Here is a 17,715-nt window from a genome sequence, read left to right as displayed (position 1 = left end):
TGGCTGCTGTAACGTGAAAATAATGGTGCACCGAGTACAAACCCGCAAGGTGCAAAGGGGGAGTGCAATAAATGAGAAGCTGTAACTCCTAGGCACAGCTCGACGGTCTCTTAAGTTTGGCATTGCCTCCTCCTTGAATTGGATACGTACACACAAGCCCTTGTGCCGCCGCTTGACGGTGGTGTGGACACGTATACCCATATGCATGTCACTGCGCCACTCTTCTTTCTTCTTGTTTTTTGTTATCGTCTATTGTGCGTACTGCCGTATACGTTGTTTACTAGGTCTTCGCTATTTAAGTGTTTATTAAAAGTTAACTCTCACGTGAAAGTAAAGTAACAGCCATGGGAAAGGAAAAGGTGCACATGAATCTTGTGGTGGTGGGCCACGTCGATGCCGGTAAATCCACTGCAACGGGTCACTTGATCTACAAGTGCGGTGGTATTGACAAACGTACGATCGAGAAGTTCGAGAAAGAAGCTGCCGACATTGGTAAGGCCTCATTCAAGTACGCATGGGTGCTGGACAAGCTGAAGGCTGAGCGCGAACGTGGTATCACGATCGACATTGCACTGTGGAAATTCGAGTCACCCAAGTCTGTCTTCACTATTATTGATGCTCCTGGGCACCGTGACTTCATCAAGAACATGATCACCGGCACATCGCAAGCCGACGCAGCCATCCTCATCATTGCCTCTGCGCAGGGTGAGTTCGAGGCTGGTATCTCCAAGGATGGACAGACCCGCGAGCACGCGTTGCTGGCCTTCACTTTGGGTGTGAAGCAGATGGTTGTGTGCTGCAACAAGATGGACGACAAGACTGTGAACTACGGACAGGAGCGGTATGACGAGATTGTGAAGGAGGTGTCTGCTTACATCAAGAAGGTTGGGTACAACGTGGAGAAGGTGCGCTTCGTCCCCATCTCCGGATGGCAGGGCGACAACATGATTGAGAAATCCGAGAAGATGCCATGGTACAAGGGTCCAACGCTCCTGGAGGCACTAGACATGCTGGAGCCACCAGTGCGTCCGAGCGACAAGCCCCTGCGTCTGCCACTGCAGGACGTGTACAAGATCGGTGGTATTGGCACCGTGCCCGTTGGTCGTGTGGAGACCGGCGTGATGAAGCCTGGTGATGTGGTGACGTTTGCCCCCGCCAACGTGACGACCGAGGTGAAATCGATCGAGATGCACCACGAGCAGCTCGCTGAGGCGACCCCCGGTGACAACGTCGGCTTTAACGTGAAGAACGTTTCTGTAAAGGACATCCGCCGTGGCAACGTCTGCGGTAACACCAAGAACGACCCCCCAAAGGAGGCCGCCGACTTCACGGCACAGGTGATCATCCTGAACCACCCCGGACAGATTGGAAACGGTTATGCGCCCGTGCTGGACTGCCACACATCGCACATTGCCTGCAAGTTCGCGGAGATCGAGTCGAAGATCGACCGTCGCTCTGGCAAGGAGCTGGAGAAGGCTCCCAAGTCGATCAAGTCTGGCGACGCCGCGATCGTGCGCATGGTGCCGCAGAAGCCTATGTGCGTGGAGGTCTTCAACGACTACGCGCCACTCGGCCGCTTTGCCGTGCGTGACATGCGCCAGACCGTCGCTGTCGGTATCATCAAGGCCGTGACCAAGAAGGACGGTTCTGGTGGTAAGGTGACGAAGGCTGCGGTGAAGGCTTCGAAGAAATAAACAATGGTCCCTACCGCGTCACAGCGTATGAAGGCCACATTGCAATTTAGCGTGGGACATTGCATAAATGACGGTGGTGGGGGTCACTGTTTGAGGGCGTGTCTTAAGCTGGATTGAATGATGTGGTGACGGATCCAAGGAGGTAGAAGAGGATGTAAGGGGTATGAAGGGAAGAGAAATGGGAAAAGAGATTAAATGATATTAATAGGAAAATGAAAATGATATTTTAGTGCAAAGAAAAAACTATAACAATTAACACTGAATAACTACGGAAAAGAAAATGAATACTCAATAATAACAATAATAACCAGAATACCACGACTCTGAGCGGAGGTAGATAATATGCTGAGACGAACACAGGAAAAGAAACATAATGAGGAGTGGTAATAAGCAATCGTAATGCATCATGATAAAATATTTGTGGGTAGATGACTGCGGAAAAACGTAACACAGCTGGGTTGGTGCTTTTGAAGGAATGCTGTTGGCTGCTGTAACGTGAAAATAATGGTGCACCTAGTAATTTTTTTATTTTTTTCATTTTTTAGTTTTATAGTATGAGTGATAGTTTTGCTTTGGATGATGCTAGGCGAATTAAGAGGCGGCGACGGCTTAGTAGGATGTCGATAGAAGGGCGTCGGCGGCAGCTTCAATATCGTCGCCGTCACAATGAACGCGATGGTCGATTGTTGTATTGTGATTATTGTGATTTGTTTGTGTGTAGTTCTCTCAGAAGCTGGGGTGAACATGTTATAAGTGAACGGCACATGGAGAATATGGAATGCTATTATGCTATGGTTGAGGCATATGAACCTTCTTGGTTGGGTAGTATTTGTGACGATGTTTCTCGTGCCCATGTTGAAAATCATGTGAGGCGTCATCAGAGTGTGTCGGGAAAGGGCTCGAGTGTCCCTATTCCTGCTGTTGTTGCTGGACGTGTTGATGATCAGGAGATAATCGTGGGTGGTTTGCCAAAACCGTCACGTACTGCTGCGGAAACTTATAATAATAGTTGCAATATTGCTGGTACTCCGTCGGTACGGGTTGCTGGAGTGCTTGTAGCTAGTGCTGCTCCTCCCGTGGTAAAGGTTGGTAACAAACCAGTAACGCCCACACCACTTTCGGTCACGAAACGTGAATGACGTGACGGTGTAATGTTCTAAAGCAGTGATGGTGCTGACTGATGTTGTGACGTTTTTTTTTGTTTCTAGCTTGCCGTAGAATTGAGTTTCTAAATGGGGAGTTTTCAGAGTTTCTACCGTCTGTTTCTGAATTATTTTTGTATATCACCACTTTTCTATTATGTGTACTGGAATAACTGGTTCACACTGTCGGTATCGCTTTTCCACCCTCTTATTTCCTTGCGTGTGTTTGCCGTTGTGGATCCAGGGACGTGTATTCGTCAAAAGTCTAACAGGTAGAGGGGAAGGCGCATACAGGTGCGTTCGTATCATTGGCGTTTTAACATTTTTGCTTTTTGTTCGTTTTCCTAGGTTTGTTAGCGGAATGAAAACAAACAACTTGGAGCGTCGCAGACAGATCCGGCAACAACTTCGTGCCTTCTACGGCGATAATTTAACGGCGAAGGATGAACCCGTAACCCGTGAGAGCGGCGAACCGGATCACAGCAGTGTCAGTATGAACACACGAGTAAATAGTATCCCGCCAGGGTTGGACATGGACTCCGATTCCTTCGACGTGGGGGAGTATACCACGGAGCTGTTCCGCGTTAAGTCTCTTAAAGGTGTTGTAGAGACGGATGCTTGGCTTGCGCGTACCGCCAGCCGTCTGGAGACGGAGCTGCGTGAACTCGTTTACCGCAACTATTCCAAGTTTATTTCGGCAACTGACACGATACGAGAGATACGATCTGATGTCACGGAAATGGGTGGCAGGCTTCACGCCCTATCAGGAAATGTGGAAAATATTGACGATGTGTCGAAGGACGTGAGCGGGAAACTTCAGGAACACCGAAGTCGCATTGAGAAGGTGATCACAAAACACCGGATGCTCCGGAAGGCTCAGTTTTTGGTCGGACTTGCCGACACCATGCGACTCCACATGGAGCGGAAAGAGCACAGTGAGTGCGTGCGCAAATGGGTAATGGGCGACAGCTTCATTGCTAAGCACGCAAACATTCCAAAGATGGCAATTGTTCACAAGGAATGCAAAGAGCTTGCTATGCATCTGTATGGTGTTTTACGAGAGGAGGTGCTAAGTGTCTCCATGGAAAATCCTGACGCCTCAGAGGTAATCCGTCGGATCGTGGGAGAGCTACGTCTCTTGCGAGCTACCTCAATATTTGGTGAAGATAAGGAGATAACGCCTCATGCAGGTACAGATGGCGCGTTGGCCCCGTTTGAGGAGGAAATATTGAGTGTCTTGAAAATAAATGTTAGGGAAGCTTTTGTCGTTGCTGTTCGGAGCTTTAATGCCACCATAGAAGCGGCGCTGCTAATTCCGGGTCTTTCTGAAATGCACCATGAAGAGAGAGCAGGTGTCCTCATGCGCCCACGGTTGCAGGAGGCTTTGGCGCAGTTGAAAAGTTCACTTGCAATTTTTCACTCCGGCAGCGAGCAGCTGTGTAGTTTGTTCAATCAAAGGGATGAATCTGCTTTCTCCAAGTATATTATCGAAGAGGTGGAGCCGGTCCTGACGGATACTATTGTGGCAATTACAACACCCCTTGGTAACCTGCTTGTTGCCATTGTGGATGCTATCGCAAAAGACGGCAGTAGCCTGTTAGGTTCACCTGCCACGGTGCAGACTGATCTCTCAACGGTTTTCACCACCCTCGCTAAACATCTCATGCACTACTCAACAACAATGAAGGGACTGGGCGTCACATACCTCAACAGTGCCATGAACCAACATAGTGAAAAGTATGCCGAGATGGTCGACAAGTCCGTGTTGGGCGTCTTACTCAAGTTTGTGAACTACTTGGAGACGCATGTTACGGAGACAAACGATGCACAAAAGACGAAATTGGGTGATGATAATGCAAGTGATCCACAAAAACAACAGGAGGTATGCTTTAATGTGTGCCTCTCACGGTTTGTACTCGCCAACGCAGCTGTGGCGGCGGATCTGAAAAGCGTTTCAGCCATTATTGAAAGTGTTACCTCCAGGCGATCTGAGTTGATTGACCTTCAGAAGAAAAACGCTCGCCTCACCCGAGCTCTCTTGCGACGCGGCATTGTGCTCTCTGGTCAATTTTTCCTCAACTCTGCGCTGCCTGCCTTTTCCCCAGCAACCGCAGTTGATCCCTCAGCGAGCACAGCCTCCGAGCATGGAGGTATTGCCGTGTGCCTGCGCAACACCGTTGTGAGGTTAGGCGAACTATACAACTTTTTGAAACAAGGTGTTGTGCCGAGCGTTGACGACGGCAACACCAAATGTGCCTCCCCACCTGCAGAGAAACATCGCGGAAACGACAGCGCAAGTGGAAGCACGGCTGGAGGAAGCCAGTTATTATATAGCGCACCCGGTAGTGGACGCAATGCTGGAGCCACGAGGGCGACACGGTTGGCGGTATGCTTTACGCGAAAAAAAGAAGATGCCCTACAAGCCAGTGTCGAGCGGATTTTCTCAAAGCAGTCACAGAACAATGCGGTACTTCAGACGATGCCACTTGAGTTCCGCGCGGCCTCCGTTGTAGCGGCAATTGCGGTTTATCTGGTGAAGGGTATTGTTGAATATGTGCGACGGGTGACCTTTACGCGCTGTGGATTCCAGTGCGTGCAGACAAGCTGCACGTTTTTGCTCCATGCTTTCACCCCCACGGCACTGACATCGTCATCACCTGCTGGGACCAGTCAGAGTTTAAAAGTAACTGTCTCATTGGAGGAGTGGCTAAGTGATTGTGGCGATGAGCGGCTGTTGAAGGGGTTGCCATTTCTTCTTAATGAATGCTGTACCTGCGCATATGAGCGTTGTGGAGAGAAAGTACCTCTCACGGCGGTGGTGGTTGAACGGTTAGTGCGGTCTGTCTTGGAAGAGATGGAGGGCGTGTCGGTATCTGCCGAAGCCTAACTTTCCTTTGTGACCGCTTCTTCATGCTATTTGATTTTCTGCTTTTACTCATTTACGTAGTGGTATTCTGTCATCTAATCTGCAGAGGGCAGAATATCATTCATTACTTCCGTTAGTCCCTTGTTGCTGTTGGTGAAGGTGATTTGGACTCATTGTCTCATGTTTTTGTTCCAGTGGAACGCTTCCCGCGGCGTCCGCCGTCTAATCTTTTTGTTTTTCCCTCTTGCTTGCAAAAAAATTTGGTTCAGCAAAGTGGGGGAAATTGCGAAGGGGAAAGTCTGATCAAAGCGTTTGCAGTTGGTTTTGCTTGCAGGTGAGGATCCAGTCAATCGTTTCGCAAGTTGAAGAAAGGAATTAACGGAAAAGAAAGTACATATATTATTGGAAAAAATGTACCGTACAACCCCATTCCGAGCCATTTCACAATATAACTTTGGGCAGCCACCTTTATAGCAGGGATTTCGTTTCCTTTCTGTGGAACGCTCTCCTGTTGTCGCCGGCCAACTACAGGAATCAAGATCGTCAAACGGCGTACGTATTGTTTCTCATGATTTTGACGGTGCCCACACAGCAGTTGCAGTATACGTCGATGCTGGTCCGAAATACGACCCACTTGCCTGCCCCGGACTCAGTTACGTGATGCAGTATGCGCTGCAAACATCAAACACGAATAGTTCCCTCTTCCAGTTGGACCGCACAATGCGTTCCACGGGTAATGCTTATGGACATGGTGAGGTTCGTAAGCGATTCCTCACCTGGAAGGCGGAGGGCCGACGTGACATGTGGGAACGGCCATTTGAGATGATCGCTACTGGGGTGGTGGCCCCACGTTTTCACGAAAGCGATGTGGAGAGGTTCCGTGATACCATGGACAATCAACTTGAGGAACTCCGTTGGCAGAACCCACGAGAGTACTGCACCGACGCCGTTGAAACGGTTGCCTTCTTCAAGGAACCACTTGGTTCTCCGCGCATGGTATCGACAGCGGCCAACGGGCGCTGCGACGGGAAGGCGCTTTTGAATCACTAGGCAACCCATTTTCATCCCAGAAAAGTGACTATCGCCGCAGTAAACGTACAACACGACGCGCTACTAGCGGCGTATGAGGCGCTTCCGTTTCCCCACAGTGCCGAAGCTCCGCACCATGCGGCGAGCCCTGCATCAACCCTTTCCCATAAAGGCGAAGCCCAACAGTTCCACCCCGGTCGCCACGAAGTGATCTATGAGGACCGTGCCAAAGTTATGGGAACTCTACCGGATATGAACGAGGACGTGATCGCGGCTATAGCGGTACCAACTTATGGTTGCGACGAGGATGTAAAAAAGTATGTGTTAGCGCTGGTAACGTACGAAATTTATCAAGTCACTGTTGAACGGACAACGCCAGTCGGTGCAAATCCGGTGAAGGGCGTGAAGGCGTTCTACCGTCCGTATGCGTCTACCGGTCTTATTGGGTGTACGCTTCGTGGCTCACCTGATGAGATGGACGGTCTCCTACACCTAGCGGTTGAGAGTCTTCCAATTAGTGTGTCAGAGGCTGACGTAAAATTAGGTCGCACCCGCGCAATAGCTTCCTTCAAGCGCGCCCACTTGGAGACGATGGGTGATTACTGTGACTTTATCGGTACGTCATACTTTGATCAAAAGGGACTCATTGAAGAAATTGGAAAAGTAACAGTGGCGGATTTAGAGGTGACGCTGAACGCAACTGCCTCGGTTGCGCCCGCTGTGTACGTGATCGGCTCAACCTTTACATTTCCGAAACTGCGCAGCCTCAAAAGGGTAAAGCAGTCTGACTATTATAACTTTATTGGACGATTTGGCGAGTGACATTAAAGTGTCACAAAGGAAGAATCTCAAGGGCTTCAGCTTACTTGTTTATTTTTTCTCACATTGAAAGCGACCAGTGGTCCACGCTTGATGAATTATTGTTTTCTTGGGCGCGTTCGATTTAACCGTCCACCCTTATTTGTTCACTCAATTTTCATGCGACTTGGATCGCCGTAGTTGTTGACTCCTTCCTCTGGCCGTCGGTTCGTTAGTACGCACAATGTCCAAGTGACTGTTTGTCTAACTAAGTTCAAATCTCTCAGTTATGGATACAAGCAAACACTTTGGTGAATCCTGTTGTATATATTTTTTGGCTCGGTATAATCACTAGTTTATTTACATCTTTCGCATCGGCAAACTTACCGTCTCCCCCCATCTGTATATAAAGATAAACATGTGTCGACATATTTCGACATATATATTATATATTTTTCCCAAGTGTGTATTCCACGAATATGCGGCTTTTCTTCCCTCGTCGTCCCTTATTTTGTTGTTTGTTCCCTCCCTACTAACTACCTGTGCGTTGGTTTGATTCTTTTTCATCATTGCAGGGGCGGAGGTACTCTTCGCCCTAGGAGCCCTGGTGCTGACAGCGGAAAAAGTGAAAACTCTGTTGGCTCTTTCATGGTTGGAACAGTATTACGCGTATATACACACCGCACTCGGTGCATCGGGGAACTGTGCAGTGTCGCACCATTGTGCGTTATTTTGGAACAGAGAAGACCGGGCCCTTCCTTCGGTATTAGGAGCCAAAGTAGAGAAGACAATAGTGTACATTTTCTACCTTGCGAAGGGGCAGTGGACCTATCGTTGCGGGCGCTCTCTACGATTGAAGGTCTGCGAAATTATCGTGAGCATCGCCTTCGCCCACAGCTGCTGGTGAAGAGGGCTGAGCTGCGTCAAGCAGATGACGTTAAGACACGGTGCGACGCCTTGGGATTGCGTTATGCCGATCGCTGCATTGCCATAGCTGTCGCTCTAATATTAATTCGTAATGTTGTTCTCTTCTACTGGGTCTACTTTCTATTTGACTGGAACCTCGTGGAGCCCATCACATACCTGTTAGAGCGTGGTGCAGTGTGTCTGGGTTTCTTATGGTACGGTGCAACGAGCAGCGATGCTCGTTTTGAATCTTTCCGACAATTCCTCGTGTCCCGTCGGACGCAACGGCTTTATGCGCAGCACAACTTTAACGCTGGACACTGGAAGGAGTTGGTGGTGGAGGTGGAGGGGCTTGAAGAGCAGCTGCGCGGGCTGGAGACTGTTTGAAGCCTCCATCACATTGAAGGTTCGGAGGTGGACTGTCCTATCTTCTTCTTGCATTCTGCCTGTTGCACAACTTTAAATTACAAAGAAAAGCTCATCGTGTGCTTCTTCATGTATCAATCTTACTTGCCTGTTTGTTTTGGTGCTGAGTCAGGTGGGAAACCTCCGACCTCTTGCTCACTGTTAGATCGTTTCGGTATTTCCTCGTTTCTTGCCAATTTTTCTTCTCTTTAATTCTATTTCACCTTACTGCAACCGCGAAAACGTTGCGCTTCCACTTACCCCTCAATCATCCTGAGAGAGTGACTGGGTGGGCGGTCGACGAGTGGTTCCTCTTTCCTCTACTGCTGTTTCAGGTTGTAATGGCCAGTGTGATGAAGATGTGTGACTAAACGGTCATGATTGAGTGCTGGAATGAAGAGGGAAAGCGAAGAGTCGTACGCTTTTTTTTTTATTGGGAAGGAGGAGCCGACGGAATATATTCACTGCCGCATCGTTGTTCGTAACCTTTCCCTTCGTTGCTGGCTTTACAGTTGCAGCCGTCCCCACCAACTCACCCTAATACGATTGTGCATAGTTTCCATTGCTCTCAATGTGCTTCATTGCATTTTTCTCACCTCTATCTGACATTAAGGAAGAAACAAAAAGAAGAAGCGCAAGAGCAACTGCACGGTTAGGTAAGTTTTCCAACCGGTCAACTCGTAGAGGGAAGTACCGTCAGGAACGCAAGGTAGTTCACTACCTGTCGATTGCAGCACCTCTCTACGTCAGAAGTTAGTATATTTGAGCTCTGTGAGTATATATTAAATTTTTGTTGGAGCAAAGTTCTTTTGTGTAGCGTAGAAATGGATGCGGAAGAGTACCTGCATATGAAGGAGCGGGAGATGATGGAAGAATATGGCGCAGTGATTTTGTCGCAACGCAACGAGATTGAACAGCTTCAGCGGCGGTGCAGCGAACTGCTGCATGAACGGAGTTTCATGAGGGCATCTGTGGCGGAGGATGTGCGTCAATTCTGTGTGGGGCACTTACAGAGGCAGCAGGCACAGCAGCAACGAGCATCGGGCCGGTTAGCAACTTCCAGTGCCTGCGTACAATCCATTCCTGTACTGCACTTACTGCAGTTTCTCCACCAGTACACATCAGGGGTTGTTCCGGTAATGGAGACGGAGAAACGCAAGCGCCCACGTGAAACCGGAACCGGTGGGATATGCCCCAATACACCACATCAGCAGAGACTCGTGCAGCGGATGATAACTCGGCGGCGCTTGTGCATACGGGAAGGTGATAGTGAGGAGTCTCTCCAGGGTATTGAAGTGCAATCGGCCGAACAACCCATCTGTGCGGATCAAGTTCATTGACTCTCTCGTTCAAGTAGAAGCTGAGAAGTATTTGAAGGGAAGGGAATAGACGCGCATATTAAAGCTGCGCTCTCTTTCATTTCCATTTTTCCTTTGGTGATTGCCACCTGCAGGTTGCTAAGCAACAACCGAGAAATGAGAGGGAAAGGGATGGGAAAGGAACGAAAGGAAAGGAAAAGAAAAGGAGGTGGGAAAAAGGCAGAGTTGAAGTCAAGTGAAGAGAACAGAACGTGAAGTGAAGGAGGATTGAGAGTGTAAAGGATGCTTCATCCCTCTGTTTGGTCAGATGCCGCTGTGAAGGTATTGGTGATTAGAGAGGGATGAGTAAATGTACGCAGAGGAAGAAGGGTTTACCAGTGAGGGGAGCATTATCAAATAGTATGTATGTATACACGTATGCATATGTATTATACACGCAAGAGGAAAGGTGAGGGTTTAAGTTGTGTGGAAACAGAGGAAAGAAAAACAGTAGAAGCGTACTAAGGGGGAAAAAGTGCAAGAGCAATCTGATCGCATTCTTTTCTGTGTGTATGTGTGCCTACATTTCAGAGTTACCTCCAACTTCTACGTTTGTATTCTCGATTCAGTTGGGTTTGCATACAGGACTCTGCTTTGGAGGCAGCGATCACCGATCATAATGTCCATTACTTTGTTTGTTGACTTTATTTATTTTATTTTTCGTTTCCTCTCAACACACCACTGTAACCTTTCTTTCACGTGGGGTCGGCGCGACGATCTCCGCTTTGACACGGCTCCCGTTCTCTCTTCACAGGCGCGCGGAAGGATAGAGGCCGAGTTTAAACAAAAACCTCTTTTATTAATATCATGATGAAAAGGGGGGGGGGCGACGCGAGATGCGCCCCAACAAGTACATAGGTATATTACTAGTTTTACAACTCAACTATTCTCTTTGCCGTATTTCGACTGATTTTTTTATTCATAACACTGCCTGACTAATCTACCCACCACTGTCAACTTCTCCTTTCGCGCTGCATGATGGGCTAGTTATACATAATAGTGCCGAAAAGCGGTGGGCAACATGTCTTGCGGTGGCGCATGGGAGGCGCTCATTGACAGAGCTGCGATGGAGGTGTCAAAGTTCCTTTCCGCAACAAAAGATGCATTTCATCAGGACTCCCCTACCGCTGAGTGGATGCTCAATTTGCTAGACGACAATGCCCTGAGGGATGTTGTCATGGAGCGCAATTTTAACGCCCTTTGCGGAATGGTGGGCTGCGCAGCTATGCCACCAACTGCGGTGGGAAGGGTTGAGGGGCAACTGCGGCAGGAGGCGATAGGGACGGGAAAAAATATATTGAATAGAAACGATGAAGAAGACACCGTCTCGGATGGTGAGGATGATGGTGGTGACGCTGCCGATGCGTTCCGTCGGTACGAAAAGTATCGCGAACAGATTTGCGCGGGCAGGGAAGCGGCAACGGCGTTGAGTGGCGTCGACATGACCAAGTGTTTCTGCTCTCCCGATTGCGCGGAGCAGTTTGCCGCGATGCTGGCTAAGGTGCCGAGGACATTAGTGTACTCTCGGGAGGGTTTAGTTAATTCCGTCGGTGGATTGTTTCCAAACATGCAGTTTTCCGTGTTGCAGCAGTTAGCGGGAGCGGAGGCCACGGTGGTGCCTGATATACGAGAAAAGGAGGTTGTTGAGGGTCAAGAAAAGAAACTTGACCTGCCTATTCCCTCCATCGGGAATGAAGAAAATAAAGACCACAAAGTGAAGCTGAGGGAACTGCTGGAGAGCATTCAGGCGGTTCAGCCCGTATGGAGTCGGGGTGTGCAGGAGGTCCGGCCTTTTGACACACGAAAGGGAACTATGCAGAAAATGCCTATTCCACTGATGGTTTACGACTGGCTGGGAACCGTATCGACGGATAAAACAAAGTCCATTTTTGCTAGCGTATGCTATAGCAACACGAGGAAAAGCGATAGATTCCCATGCGTTGGCGGTGGACGTTCTACAAACTTGTTTGTCCGTTGTATGCAACCCGTCTTGGATGCATGCATTCGGAAAGGAAAGGAACTGTCTGAAGGGCGAGCTGCCGACGAGGGATGTGCCGAAAACCCTTGCGTGGACCCCGCACTTCAACACCAGCGGCTAACACTCTTTGTCCGGCATGTGTTTTCCGGCGAAACATCAGCAACACTCTCACGGTTGTTGATGTACGATCAGGCCACGCTGGAACGTGCGTGGGGTGCTTGGAACTCCACAGGCCTCCTCGCAAGTCTTAGTTTTCCTTCGGCGGTACCCGGTGATTTCACCTGCGGTGGGGGGTCTCCAGCGAGGATTTATCTTGCCGTTGTTTTGACAGCAGCAGCGGCGTTATGTGCCCCTGCCATTTGGGTGGAGTGGCTTCAGGAAGACAACGGTCTTGCTGAAGTGTTGGAGGCTTTGGGATGCACAAGTGATGACTTCATTGCATGCGTCCGCGCGTTGGTAGTCGAATGATAACCGCCGACAGTTGTGACGACTAAGGGAAGAAAAAGGTTATGGGACTGATGGAGGTATGATGTTGTGTGCATAGTCAAAGGTGCTGTAACTCGTCTGTGCATTTGTTCGCCGAACAACAAAACCGTACGCTCTCCTCTATGGTATTCTGTTATTACTGAAACCCCATGAAGTGACCGCTTTGCAATATTAGGCATGGTTCCTCTTCGAATTTTTCCTCTTGCGCTTGGTAGTGTACGCGTGTTCATGCTTCGACTATTATCTACGGATGCATCTTATTTTTTTGTTTCGCTCATTCTATTTTCCCCCTTTTTTTGTGTACGTTTTTTTCATGTATGTATATTCCGAGAGATATCGGGGAAGCGCCACGTATATCAAAGAAGGGGCGACATCTGAAGGGATCAAACAGATTTGAAGCTACGGAAGGAATACGTTTTAACAAAAAAAAGAGTGATAAGACTGAAGGGGTGATTAGCAACAACTGTATAAAAAAAAGGTACATAGTACATTGTCCGTGTTATACACGAGGACGAATAGATAAATAAATATATACTTGTTTGTTTGCACTCGAAAAGGTCCAACATATGTTCCACAACAGTTACCAGTCGGGGTTTCTTTCCATTCTCTACAGCATTGGATCCCGTCCTCTGCAAATATGGGATACAAAAGTACGTAATGGCCACGTCAAACGCATTACCGATGAGGATATTCAATCGTCTGTCCTTGAGGTGGTTGGAAACAATGTGAGCACATGTTACATTACTTGCCCAGTGGATCCCAAGAAAACACTTGGTATTAAGCTTCCTTTCCTCGTGATGATCATCAAGAATCTCAAGAGATATTTCTCTTTCGAGGTGACGATTCTCGATGACAAGGGCATTCGTCGTCGCTTCCGTGCCTCCAATTACCAAACAACAACACGGGTGAAGCCGTTTACCTGCACGATGCCGATGCGTTTGGATGAGGGGTGGAATCAGATTCAATTCAACTTAGCGGACTTCACGCGGCGTGCGTACGGTACGAATTATCTCGAAACGCTACGCGTGCAACTTCATGCGAACTGCCGCGTTCGCCGGTTGTACTTCAGTGACCGCCTCTACTCTGAGGAGGAGCTGCCACCGGAGTTTAAGTTGTTCCTCCCTATTGCACAGCAGCAGCAACAGCAACAGCAACAACAGCAACAGCAGCAACACATGCAGAAACAAGCGCCTCCTGAACCTCAACAGCAACAACATCACCAACAACAACAGGTGCATTCGGAGGCTCACCAACAGCAACAAGCGCCCCCGGAAGCTCAACATCAACAGGCGCATTCGGAGGCTCACCAACAGCAACAGTACCAACAGCAAGTGCAGCACTCACAGTTTCAAGATGCCGCACCACCGTCCCAACAGCAGACACATGAGGAAATGCCTCAGGGTGAAGAGGAGGAACAGCAGCAACAAACGTCACCAGTAGAGGGCGCTTAGAGGGGAACATATAAAAATGGTGCGCAGACTGTTTTTTTTTTGTGTGTGTGTGTTTATGCGCTCGCGTGCGAGTTTCTGTGTGTGTGTGTGTGTGTGCGTGGAGGGAGAGATTTTTGGCGCTTCCTCATTGTTGTGTAGGCTGTGGCCGTTATTTATGGAGTGCGTTTCTGCTCCTATGTTCTTTCTTCGGTTGTTTGTTTGTTTTCGTTTTTGTTCCTCTTTTTTTCCTTCTCTCTCTACACGCACAATCTATCACTTTTACACATGCCTATACGCATGTTCTCATACCCGCACTTACAGGCAAACGAAAATAAACTAAATTCGTAAGGTGCGGCATCTAGAAGCGTTTTGTTTTCGAAAATGAAACAAACGCAGAAATAAGAAAAATGAAGAAAGAAGGTATGTAACTGTGCATGAAACAGAAGTGGAACGCGTCACACAATCACATGGAAGAGGTAGAGGAGTGAAAAGTGATTTTTTTTAAAAAAAAAGAAAGGAGAGAAGAAAATAACTGTACATCTGAAATAGATGATAGAGAGAAAGAAAGAAAGAAAGAGGAAATACGAACATAAAGACCGCGTCAGATGTTGAGTGCACACCTATGTCTGTGGGTGGAAGAGGGAAATCGAATTGAAGGGTTTCAGGTAATGCAATTGTGATCTCTCGTCCGAATTTTTCTCATTCTCATCTTCTCTTCAATCCTTTTCTACATTATTCGAAGCAGGTATCTTTCTTTAATTCTGTTTGTAGACGTGTGCGAACTCTCCCCCCTTTATTTTGCTCTAAATGTTGGGTTTATTTCCTCTTTAAGTCCGTTTGTCCTCCTCTTTTCAACCTTTTCATTTCATGACTGCATCACAACTCGCGCAATGAATGAATGCATGATGAAACTAATTGAGCAGAAGGGAAGGATGGTTAAGTATCCCATCTTTTTTATTTTTCGGTCATGATTCTTTCCTTTCCTTCCCGTTCTGCTTCGTTCGAGGTTTGACGGATGAGTGAGAAGGTGCTGAAAAGACCCAGGGTTGATGAAACGCTTTTATGGGAAACCTATTTTTTTTTTTTATTTCTTCTCAGTTAAACCGAGAAGGAATAAAAAACTTGTGACGAGTCAGCGGACGGAAGGGATTGGTGTATGTAGCGTTGTCCACTCCTTGTGTGGGAGCAATTAGACATAACCGTAACACCACTACTTACACCAATCCCGTCCGTACAAATGCACATACACACACATACACACTCACTCACATTATGATCCCATAATAAATGTATAAGATGGAAGTTATTTGTGTGTCAGATGTGGGTGTTGTCGTATATATGTATAATCCAAACTTGGGCAAAAGGGCAAAGGGGGGAGAGGAGGGAGAGCAGGAAGAAAAGGAGGTTGACGGAAGGAAGGAATTGGCTGAAGGAGTGAATGAAGGAAATAGAAGAGAATAAACGAATCATTTATTTACATACGTGCCTGAAATGGGATTTACTTTTACCTGCATCGCATGCCATGGAACTCTCAGCCGGTGTGACCAAGTTAACAATGTGCGTTTTGTACTTGATGGGTTACCGTGCCGTCACACCGCATTTCCAACGTTTGTTCGCATTTTCTCATTTCTAGTTTTCTTTGCTTTTCCTTTACATTTTGTGAAATTGTGTCATCACCCATGATGTGTTCGCATGCATTTGTTTTCTTTCTATCTATCTTTAAATGATGTATATTGATGTTCCAATGTTTAAATAGTCGCCCCGCATTGGGGAATAGAGAAGAAGGGGCAGAGAAAGAAAGTGAAGGAGAAAAATGGTGGGCTACCTTGAGTCTCACCATGTATCCGCATATTGCTACTGTGAGCATGGCGGGATATTGCCTTTTTCTTCTGTTTCCACCCCAACGAAAAAAAAAACATATGCTCCTTCTATTTCTCTTTTTTTCCCTTTGCTTCTTGTTTTTCTTGTTGACGCGTTCCTAGACGAATCGGCTTGAATTGGACGGCTGCAGCGCAGCTTTTTAAATCGAGTAATAATAATTATATATATATATATACTACTTTTCAGCTATTAGGACACGATATACGAGGTAGCAAAATTAAATAAAATTTACAGCCTACACAAACGCATCTAACTCGCCATTGCCACCTTCTAAGGGTGAAGAGGGGGAGCGATCGTTTGCACATTTTTCAGTTAATCATTACACAGATCATAGAGAAGCTACAGGCTAGATAGAATTTATTATCATAGTCATACGCCTCTTTGTCTTCTTTGCCAACCGCTGGCAACAAAGAGGCTTATTGAAAGCACATATATTCTCACATAGAAAGCGAGAGCGGAGTGTGAAGTCTCTTAGCGCGGTATACCACCAGACGTGTTAGCGCAATCGCGCGTGGAAATCAACTTCTTTTCCCGCGTTTTTGAGTTTGTGAAAATAGTAAAACACACGTAAGGTACAGTATCAATTATCCACGCGTGTGTCTGTGGCGTATTTGGCGGCGGTAAAATTTATCATTTTCAGTTTGAAGCAACGGAGAACAGGGGGGAGGGGAAATTGTAATATTTCCAACAGAGGAGCGGACTATCAATGAGCCGTGTGCCGCATCCTTCTGGGGTTGACATTTTATTCGACAGCAAATGGCATCAGTACAAAATCGGCAACTGTGCCCTCCGCTCCGTCTCAAAACTTCTCGACAAACACTTTCCATTTGATGAGAAGCGAGCTCTTGCGGCGGTGGCTAAGAAGACAGGTCAGACGACAGAGGAGGTGAAGGCCAGTTGGAATAGGCAGGCGCTTCTGGGGAAAAATATCCACGAATACATTGAGTGTAAACTGCGCGGCCTTCCACCCCCAACCTGGACACTGTTACTCAAGAAAAAGCGGAGGAAGGAAGATGTGTTCCGCCATCAAGACATCCGAGAAGGCAGCAAAAAGAAGAAAAAGGACAAGAAAAGTGATGGTGACTCCGAAGGGTCTGAGGGAAGTGATGGGAAGAAACATGCATCGCGAGGAAGCAAAAGCCTTATTGATACGCTGTTGCATGGAGAGGAGGAGGCTTATATGGTGGTAGCGGATCGTGTGGTGGAAACTATTGAGTGCAATTATGATATCATAGCCGTTGAGCAAGTTATTGCTAGCGTGCCGTGGGGAATAGCGGGGACGGTAGACCTCATCGCACGCAACAAGCGGACTGGTAGATTACTTATTGGAGATTGGAAAACAAGCGGCACTGTCGCAAGCAGCTTTCGTTTCAGTCCCTTCGAAACACCGTGCACTGGATGTCTCCTACATTTGCCCAATAGCCGGTTTCATCGTTACGCCATGCAAGTTGCCATCTATGGTGAGATCCTGAAGAATGATCAGTACTTAGAAAAGGGGTTCTTCGGCAAGAAAATAGAACCTCTGAACAAAGACATAGGGGAGATCAACTTAAGTCCTGCGATGGTCAACGAAGCCCTGGAGTACGGCATTGTTCAGATGCAGAAGAATGATGCGGGTAGTGTTTGTGTAGAATTCAAGGAGGTGAAGGAATCCACCGTTATGCCCGTAGATGCAACTGATTGCACCTTTTTGCAGCTTCTGCACAGCGTTATGCGAGGATGATGATTCGTTAAATCATATA

At 47.6% G+C, this 17,715-nt stretch overlaps 7 protein-coding genes and 2 pseudogenes across 9 annotated transcripts; all 9 read left to right on the top strand.

Moving 5' to 3' along the window:
- Positions 1 to 344: 344 nt before the first annotated feature.
- TEOVI_000830500 (elongation factor 1-alpha) lies at positions 345 to 1,694 on the top strand (the record flags this gene model as incomplete). Its single annotated transcript, XM_067222797.1, has 1 exon — positions 345 to 1,694. One exon carries the CDS (start codon positions 345 to 347, stop codon positions 1,692 to 1,694), a length of 1,350 nt encoding a protein of 449 aa, XP_067078898.1.
- A 554-nt stretch (positions 1,695 to 2,248) lies between these two features.
- TEOVI_000830400 (U1 small nuclear ribonucleoprotein C, putative) lies at positions 2,249 to 2,833 on the top strand (the record flags this gene model as incomplete). The annotated part of the gene is made up of 1 exon (XM_067222796.1): positions 2,249 to 2,833. The coding sequence occupies one exon, from the start codon at positions 2,249 to 2,251 to the stop codon at positions 2,831 to 2,833; it is 585 nt and encodes a 194-aa protein (XP_067078897.1).
- A 160-nt stretch (positions 2,834 to 2,993) lies between these two features.
- Positions 2,994 to 5,723, top strand: TEOVI_000830300:pseudogene (annotated as a pseudogene). Its single transcript has one exon. A coding segment is annotated over exon 1 (2,730 nt).
- Positions 5,724 to 6,134: 411 nt separating this feature from the next.
- TEOVI_000830200:pseudogene lies at positions 6,135 to 7,499 on the top strand (annotated as a pseudogene). Its single transcript has one exon. A coding segment is annotated over exon 1 (1,365 nt).
- A 678-nt stretch (positions 7,500 to 8,177) lies between these two features.
- On the top strand, positions 8,178 to 8,822 carry TEOVI_000830100 (Protein of unknown function, DUF607, putative; the record flags this gene model as incomplete). Its single annotated transcript, XM_067222795.1, has 1 exon — positions 8,178 to 8,822. One exon carries the CDS (start codon positions 8,178 to 8,180, stop codon positions 8,820 to 8,822), a length of 645 nt encoding a protein of 214 aa, XP_067078896.1.
- An 842-nt stretch (positions 8,823 to 9,664) lies between these two features.
- TEOVI_000830000 (uncharacterized protein) lies at positions 9,665 to 10,180 on the top strand (the record flags this gene model as incomplete). Its single annotated transcript, XM_067222794.1, has 1 exon — positions 9,665 to 10,180. The coding sequence occupies one exon, from the start codon at positions 9,665 to 9,667 to the stop codon at positions 10,178 to 10,180; it is 516 nt and encodes a 171-aa protein (XP_067078895.1).
- Positions 10,181 to 11,219: 1,039 nt separating this feature from the next.
- Positions 11,220 to 12,644, top strand: TEOVI_000829900 (Rtr1/RPAP2 family, putative; the record flags this gene model as incomplete). Its single annotated transcript, XM_067222793.1, has 1 exon — positions 11,220 to 12,644. The coding sequence occupies one exon, from the start codon at positions 11,220 to 11,222 to the stop codon at positions 12,642 to 12,644; it is 1,425 nt and encodes a 474-aa protein (XP_067078894.1).
- A 584-nt stretch (positions 12,645 to 13,228) lies between these two features.
- TEOVI_000829800 (Protein of unknown function (DUF667), putative) lies at positions 13,229 to 14,113 on the top strand (the record flags this gene model as incomplete). Its single annotated transcript, XM_067222792.1, has 1 exon — positions 13,229 to 14,113. One exon carries the CDS (start codon positions 13,229 to 13,231, stop codon positions 14,111 to 14,113), a length of 885 nt encoding a protein of 294 aa, XP_067078893.1.
- Positions 14,114 to 16,679: 2,566 nt separating this feature from the next.
- TEOVI_000829700 (PD-(D/E)XK nuclease superfamily, putative) lies at positions 16,680 to 17,696 on the top strand (the record flags this gene model as incomplete). The annotated part of the gene is made up of 1 exon (XM_067222791.1): positions 16,680 to 17,696. One exon carries the CDS (start codon positions 16,680 to 16,682, stop codon positions 17,694 to 17,696), a length of 1,017 nt encoding a protein of 338 aa, XP_067078892.1.
- Positions 17,697 to 17,715: the final 19 nt, after the last annotated feature.

The sequence above is a fragment of the Trypanosoma equiperdum genome (assembly GCF_001457755.1).
Source record: "Trypanosoma equiperdum strain OVI genome assembly, contig: ctg_1702, whole genome shotgun sequence".
Lineage (NCBI taxonomy): Eukaryota > Euglenozoa > Kinetoplastea > Trypanosomatida > Trypanosomatidae > Trypanosoma > Trypanosoma equiperdum.
This window is presented reverse-complemented; position numbering and strand designations above follow the sequence as displayed.